The sequence below is a fragment of the Pinus tabuliformis genome, chromosome 6, assembly GCF_031772625.1.
Source record: "Pinus tabuliformis cultivar Carrire ecotype Pingquan chromosome 6, CPIR1, whole genome shotgun sequence".
Taxonomy (NCBI): domain Eukaryota; kingdom Viridiplantae; phylum Streptophyta; class Pinopsida; order Pinales; family Pinaceae; genus Pinus; species Pinus tabuliformis.
In genome coordinates this window covers 207,286,749-207,295,096 of record NC_142292.1, presented here as the reverse complement: position 1 = coordinate 207,295,096, position 8,348 = coordinate 207,286,749, and the positions used below count along the sequence as shown (strand labels likewise).

The 8,348-nt window shown below is 35.8% G+C and overlaps 1 protein-coding gene across 1 annotated transcript; it reads left to right on the top strand.

Moving 5' to 3' along the window:
* Positions 1-6,021: 6,021 nt before the first annotated feature.
* Positions 6,022-8,040, top strand: LOC149258178 (disease resistance protein RPS5-like). The gene has a single exon (XM_089404652.1). It carries the CDS (start codon positions 6,022-6,024, stop codon positions 8,038-8,040), a length of 2,019 nt encoding a protein of 672 aa, XP_089260778.1.
* The last annotated feature ends 308 nt before the right edge of the window (positions 8,041-8,348 follow it).

Sequence of the window (8,348 nt, the reverse complement as noted above, 5' to 3'; positions counted from 1 at the left end):
ACAGAGGAGGAAGAGGAACTGAATAGACATGGGAACGAATAGCTTGAAATCCATGAACAGAGAATAGAAAACACACAGAGAGAGGATGACAGAAGACAAGAAGCAAAAGCAATAAGAAGACGGAGGGCCGAGCTGACCAGAGACAGTGTCGAGCACTAGAGAGCTTGAGAGATTCAAGCCATCCCCGAGAGGATTTGTCAGACTAGAGAGGTCAAAGAGCTAGTAGGAAAAAGAGTCTATGCACTCCAGTGGCTTGGGGAATCCAAGAACCACCCTGGATTGGAGGTGTAGCCCTGGAGGATAGGGTGAACTCCTTATTAATTTCTTGTGTTCTTGTATTTACTTATTGTATTTCTCTGTTGTCTTTCCATTTCAAGTGTCTGTGTATTTGCAATCTAATCAATCTGTTGCTTAAATAAAATAGACACACACACCATCATATGGGTCTATAATACCTTTATTCAATAAATCTTTAACTAAGGTCACTCATATGGTGATTATCAGATCAAGTGGTATCAGAGCTTTAGGCTGTAAGGTTAGACAAGCTTGTGTTGGTTTAGTTGTTGAATGCTCACTAGATCAAAGCTCAAATTAGGAGAAGGAGAGTTGGTCGAAACTAATCCTGAAATTGGGAGAGTCTGTGCTCGGAAGACAATTTCAGAGGAAGGTTCTATGGGGCTAGACCCTCAATTCATAGAAATTTTCCTAGCTATAAATTCTATGTTAGAAGAATACAAGAGCTTCTTAGATATACTAGAATTCATTAGGTTGTGTAGCTACTCTTGAACCTATGCCCCGCTTGGATAGAAAAGGTATAATGCACATGTTCCCTACCCATAAGGGTAATTTTTGACTATATCGTTAATCATTCAATCTACATACTTTGGTCAATTCCCTACAATTTTCGTATTAATGGCATGGGTGGATATGGCGCATGTTAAGACCTTCCAACTTGGACTTAAGACTTACAACCTTAATATTGATTCCACATTGGTTTCTATGACGCAAGTGCCTATCCACCACACCATGTAATTTATTAAAGCCACCATGTGACTTATTCAATAATGCCTTAGTACCATAGTCAATAATAATAAAAAGTGTTAAACCTTTAAGGGGGATATGCCTAGGGGTTGTGCTGTGAGTAGTTTTTTCCTCGTCACCTCTTCCACTTGTGATTCACATGGGTATGACTGGGAAAGAGGTTGGTTTGTGTTAAATGGTCTCGATTACTTGAAATAATCCAACAACGGTGACTCCCTCTCCTTGAACCCTAACCCTTATCCTTCCGAGATACTTTGATCTGCTTGCGTGACAGCACTTCCCTATTTTATTTTTAGGGCTTGTTTTTTAGCAGTTTCGACTTTTGGCTGCTTAGAATGAGGCGAACTGATATCACCATGGAGAATTATGTCATCCTCGTCACTGAAGCAGGGCTTCTACCATAGTGTTGTGCTGACTAATATTACTTGTTAAAATGGCATCATGATTTTATGATCAGGGTCACTTAAAGTCTTCTCTCTATAGTACTTAAGCTTTTCACAAGTGATTTTCTCCCTTCCTTGCTTGCTAAATGGATTCATTTACCAAATATAGTGGTTATTCTTCTAACTTTTATTGCTAATGGGTTTTATTCCCTCTCCTCCAGTGACTCTTTGCAACTTCGGAATTTGATATTCTCCCTTGCAACATTTTTGTTTTCTATTCTTGGTAAATATAGTATCCATGCCACTATATTTTCATAATCCAAATGCCTTCATGTTGTTTCTGTGTTCGATGATTACCCTCACTGTGACAATTCGTCTGTGAATGGGTATAAGGAACTCAATGGTCAGGATTGTATCAATATTTTGGTTCCCATCCCATTGAAGTCGCATTGGATAACTTTAAATTTTATTTGTTCAACATCACTTGGGTTCCATTTACTTCCCTCCATCCTAATCATATTAGCCGTAGAATAAATCTTTTGTTCCAGTTCTCTATTGTTCTCCCTGGGGGTTTACTCAATTGTTCTCTTACCTGCACACCTTCAGCATTCATCCCTACATCCAGGGGATCTCACTTCTACTGCTACACCTATAGTGGATTCTGAAAGTAGGGTTTATTGTATATACCCTGTTGCACTAAGATCCAGGAGCGGCTCACCAATTTCGGAGTATCAATGTGACTGTGGTCTAAATTCCTCTTTTCCCTTTTCGAGAACCTTCCTTACCATCTAGATTAGAGTTCGTGGTCGAACTTCTCAAGGAATGTATTTTCCTTGGAAATTCCCAACCCTTTATACGACCGACTCATGCTTCCTTTGTTCATACACATTACAATTTCTACATTATAATTTTACTCCTTATTTTTCCTTTATGCAAGGTTCCTACAGGAGGCTGAGAGTATACTCCTTATGAAATCTACCCCAACTTCCTTTACTCTAAAGTTCTATTATATGCCCGCTATTAATCTTTGTGGTCATTTCCTTAGTTTCTTTTTGTTTAGGGTAGACTTTTAGGTGCAAGCTCCCAGGTTCCCTTCAATATGCAAGGTAATGTTCCTCCTTTCTTGGGTTTTTTCTTTCTATCAAGGACCAATATTTACTTTTGCTGATTCTTGTTAGCTTATTATTTGTCTATAGATTTCCCCACTCGTCAATTTCCAAATTCTTAATGGTTAACCTTCTTGTAAGGTGATTCGACATTGCTGATGATCTCCTCCATACCTGAATGCCTCTAGGTCAACTTCTCTATCCAACCGGAAGATGTTAAGTGTAAATACCTATAAATGTTTCTACACACTCGCTTCAGAATATTTGCAAAGTCCAAGGGTGTTAGAAGCATTGGAGAATTAGTCTGGGTTTCCCTTTCGAATGGTTTTGTTAATTACTTTGTTTCGTTTTCTTTTGGGACGCATATTCACTTTTAGTATATAGATTAACTTCAGCTTTATACTATAGCGACCCCAAGGTTTTCATTCTATTTCTGTAATGTATGACTCTTGTATTAATACTTCCGGCTTATTACATTTAGTGTATTTTATTTGACCTCTGTTTATGGATATATTGAGATTGTTATAAATATTTTATCTCTGTAACTCACTGAATTTTATTATTATGCTGCTTAATCTCAACCATGCTCACACAGTAGTGTAATATTTGAATTTTTGGATTCATGAATTAGTTTTCTTAATGCACATTTCAATTGTCATTGTAGCTTTGTGACCTGTCCGAACTTTTCATGTATCAGGATTATATTGAGGGGTGCTCTGATATAATGGTCCCCACTATATCCCTTATGCGTTATATCTCCCTACAACGATGTTCTTTAAAATTTTAAAATTATATTATTGTCTTGAGATTAGGTAGCTTTACTATGTTGAATGTATCATTTCCAGGAAAGGTTCCATCAATTCATTTTTCAATATAGCTATATCTGCCTAAATTTTTTTCTACCATGTTTATTCCTTTATTAATCCAAATTTACATTTACCTCATTCTTAGTTAATCCTTAACTATACCCAAGAAACCTTTTCCCAAGGTTTCTCGTGAAGTAATGCAATAATTCTTTTTTGCGACGTACTATTCCTACTCAAGCCTTCTACTAAAACGATAATTCTGGTTGAATAAACTTAAACATATCAGAGTCCCTATTGACCATTCTAACCAAAGGAAAGATAGGATTGTCTCATTCTTCTAGCTTGTGGTCAATTTGTGCATCTCGCAAATAATTTCTCTATCATCTTCCTAGTGCAGTTAGAAGTTTTAATAGTTATGTTTATAAATTTATAACAAAACCGACTTATCTAGATCTATGTTTCTCCTAATGGTGTAATCCAACTTGAATTTACATGCCTACTGTTTGTATTCAACTCGCTGAGGGTAAATTTGTTAGTTATAATAGTTTAATTGAACATTTCTCATGGGAAACAAACCACTAATCCTGGTATCTAATCTGTACAAATTTCTCATCTTCCATTTCTACATTCGGTGTAACAAGACTTATACACAAATACATTCTATACTCATAATCATGTACTGAATTGAGTTGTTTTCCTATCCCACCCATAGGAAATGTAAACAAAGTATACTTGCCTATAGTTAATATTGTATAGAATATCAGTATCAATTTCTAGAAAACATAGTAGTATTGTCAATGAAACTCATAGCTTATGGTTGTCTCTCTTCCTAAGTATCATAACCTATTATGAATTTCCTTCCTGAAATAAAAATTCACAACACCAAGGAAATTTGAAATTGGATTATGAAGCTCGGCATAATAACTAATCACTTAGTCTCTATTATGCTCAAGTTAATAAATGTTAATATACTAATAACAATTCATCTATAGGGTAGCCATGCATTCAATTTCATCTATAAAAATAACTTACAAGTTTATTCAAGTAATGAAGAGTTATTAACATAAGAGCAAATGAAACCCAAGAAACATGTAACACAATTAATTCAAACTAGCTTGACCAATAGGTAGTCACTTGGAAATCGAACACCGCCACCCAAACAAAAACTGATTTCCTCCATTTCACCCATGAGCTAAGTCTGCTTGCCCTAGAAGATTCAAGAACCTCTGTGATTCCCTCAACAAATATTTAATACTTGTCTTTCACGATAAAGTTTCATTTTAGTGGTGTCCTACTTGTGGATATTCTTATCCACTTGCCTAGGATTTTATTATAAAACCTCACATTTCTCTCGGGCAATGCTTTCATGTTTTTTCCAAGCTTAACATCTTTCTTGAGCTAAGCAACCTAATGGATATTTATCTCACATCCATTAAGCTTATCTAGAATTTGATCTAGAATTCTTATCACGAAGACTTATCCATTCTTGTTCACTAATGGAATTTTATTTGGCAAGAGTCTCATTTCTAGGTGTCGTGTTTCCAAATACATAGATTCCACTTATTATTTATTATTCATTTACATAATATTTTTCATGGCTTTTCTGCCATATTACACAATGCAATTCAATCTTACCCAAACAAAGTTCTAACAATAGAAAGATATTACACCTAATATTTACTTTATTATGAATTAAATTTAAATATAGTAATAAAAAAATTATTTTAATTTATATAGTAAAAAAAACTAATTTATAATTACTATTAATATGTTATTTATTTTTATATTTTAATGTTTTTGGTATACCATAAAATTTTTTATCTAATTTTTTTTATAATTTTATTAATAAAAATAAAATTATAATATAATAAAAAATATGAATTTAAAAAACATTTACCTCTAATATCTAGAGTCTACCTATAGGGAGTTGTTTGATAGTGAACAATTTCAATGGAAGTAGCTTTGCATTTATTGAAATAAGGATAACCTTTTCGACCTATCCTGGTTTGGGTTGTTTGATAGTGATCAATTTCATTGGAAGTGGCTTTACACTGGTTGAAATAAGGATAACCTTTTCTTGTCCAGTCTTACTCTCCCTTTCTCTCACTGACTCTAGAAAGTTATCGTTTGCTAGCTGTATTTATAAGAAAGGACCCGTGGTTTTAAAGAAAACCATTCATCAACGTCCTTCAACAACTCTCAAATATTGTACACGTTCTTCAACAACTCTCAAGGACCCGTGATTTTAAAAAGAACAGAAAGTAATGTGCAAGTCAAACATTCATTAACGTCCTTGTACACGTTCTTCAACAACTCTCAAACTCTGTGATTCATGTGGAAGACGACAACAATGTGAATTTGTGATTCACGTAGAAGATAACATCAATGTGAATTTGTGATTCAATGTCAATTATTAACTTTAGAGCTGGACCCTGCAATGAACCTAAGTCATACTGAATTTTATCATCTCACGGTGAATGAATGGTGGCTTTGCTTATGAGGAGAGCCTTCATACATTTCCTTCAATTTCAGTCCGATAGATATCTCTTTCTGTCATTGTTTGCTACTTCTTGTTATATTCATAATATGCCCTCCTCTCTTTTTTTAATAATTCCTACTCTCTTCTAGTATACTCTAATTTCATCTGATATGCTGCTTTGATCTCACTTGCTGTTGCTCCAAGCAATGGATACTGTAACCGGAGCCGCAGGCAATACCATTAGCAGCGCTATTCTTGTTCCAATCACTCAACAACTTATCCAACAGATAGACGATATATTTCATTTGGATGACAACCGTGAGCTTCTGGAAGAGCAGTTATATCGTATGAAGAGCCTCTTGCTTGATGTTAGCTCTCAGTTCCAACATCAGCAGAGGGAGGCACCGGATTCTCTGAAGAATTGTTTGCTAAGGATGCAACGCAAAGTTGGAGAGGCCAGAGAGTTGATCCGTCGCTCACAACGCCCCTGGCTACAGCAGTGTATTGACTGTCTCTTTTGCAAGCCCAAAGTCTTTAAGCAAATCCGAGAGTGGAACAGTACTATTCGTGACCTCCATGATCAGTTTCGAACCGATTTTTCCGTGTTTTGCAGTGCTCAACAGATTGTGTCCGCGGCACCACAACAGGTAGACGCACTACTTCAGGACGAACCTGACACCGGATTGGTCGGGTTGGCAATTAAATCTGCGGAGACTCAGCTACAGAGTTGGGTCTCAGAAGGTCCAATTGTTGGCGTAATTGGTGTCTACGGTATGGGTGGTGTGGGAAAAACAACGTTGCTTAAAAAAGTCTACAACACCTACAAGGTTAGTAATGTTTTTGATCATGTCATTTGGATTACAGTTGCTCAATCTCCAATTCGGCAAATACAGACTGATATTGCTGCTGCAATTAATTTAAATCTGGCCAACTCTTCCGCTGATGTGGGGAAGATGAAGTTGTGTGCATATCTGAAGAGCAAGAAATTCTTTTTGGTTTTAGACGACATGTGGAAGGCACTCTCTCTGAAAGAATTGGGTGTGCAGTTTGGCAAGAACAAAGGAAGCAAACTTGTATTCACAACTCGAAATAGAGATCTCATTCGAGAAATGAATGCAAAACAGTTCATGGAAATACAACCTTTACGAAGAGAAGAGGCGTGGGAGTTGTTTCTAAAAGTGGCTTTCGAAGACGGCAATGTTCCAGAGAATATAGAGAATATTGCGCGAAAGGTAGCCGAGGAGTGTAAAGGGTTGCCGTTGGCAATAAATGTAATAGCCTCAACAATGATGGGCAACGCAGCTGTAGATGAGTGGAATCTTGCATTAAAGCAAATGCAAAAAGTGGATTTAAATTTTCCAGTCACCCATCCTCGAATTAGTGGAGAATTGTATCGGCGATTGAGATGGAGTTACGACAGTCTGCCCGATGCTAACTTGAAAAACTGTTTTCTTTTCTTTGCCATGTTTACTGAAGATGCTGCTATACCAGTGGAAGGGATGGCGCAACTATGGATCGCAGAAGGCCTCGTTAAAACCAAAGAAGATGCCAACTATGACTATGTCTTAAAGACGGCGGAGAGCTATGTAAAGTTACTTGTAAATCGCAGCTTGTTCCAGGTGGAAGAGGGTGTTATCAATATCCATGATGTCCTCCATGACATGGCTATTTATATTGCAGAAAATGAGGAGAATTGTGTATTGAGGGCACGTCAAAGTCTTCAACATTTCCCTGACATCCCAGGTTCAGAAAATTGCAGGCGAATATCAGTTTTGGGCAATGATATTAAGTCTTTGCCAGCAAAGGAGTTGAGATGTCCCAAACTAGTTTCTTTATACGTGGGAGAAAATGAGGGATTGAAAGAAATTCCAGAAGCATTTTTACTGAACCTCACCTCTTTGAGGGTATTAGACTTTCATGGCACGGCCATACGATCACTGCCAACATCATTGTGGCAATTGACACACCTCGAATTTCTGTTTTTGGGTTTCAGTGAGATTGAAGATATACCTGACGAAATAGGTAATCTTTCACATCTTCAATTTTTGTATCTTAACTTCTGTAAAAATCTAAAATCGTTGCCTTCTAGATTAGGAGAACTTCAAAATCTGAAGTATCTAAATCTTCACGGTTGTAATTCGATAGAAATCCCTGATGAGATTAGAAAGCTTCCGAACTGTGAGATTGTGCTTAAAAACGAGGAAGAGAGGGAACGAACTCAGTGAAAGTTATAAATATGTTTTTATGAGATGAGTTTTAAATATTAAGAATGGTTTTTAATTCATAATTATATAAATATGTAATGAATTGTTTTCTATTTAAGCTTCTGCTTTAGTCTGTGTTTTGAAATTTTCATTATGAATTAACATGAAACATATAAGCCAAAAATTTCTCTTATGTAATTTCTACCAAAAATTTTACTTAATTAAATTTTATTATTTTTTTTAATTTTTAATTTGTAATTTATTTAATGTATAATATACAAAATTTTAAAATTTATTAATATGGTTTATATTATTTAAATTTTTGAAAA

Coding starts and splice junctions, on each gene's coding strand:
- LOC149258178 (XM_089404652.1), top strand. CDS start 6,022: ATGGATACTGTAACCGGAGCCGCAGGCAATACCATTAGCAGCGCTATT.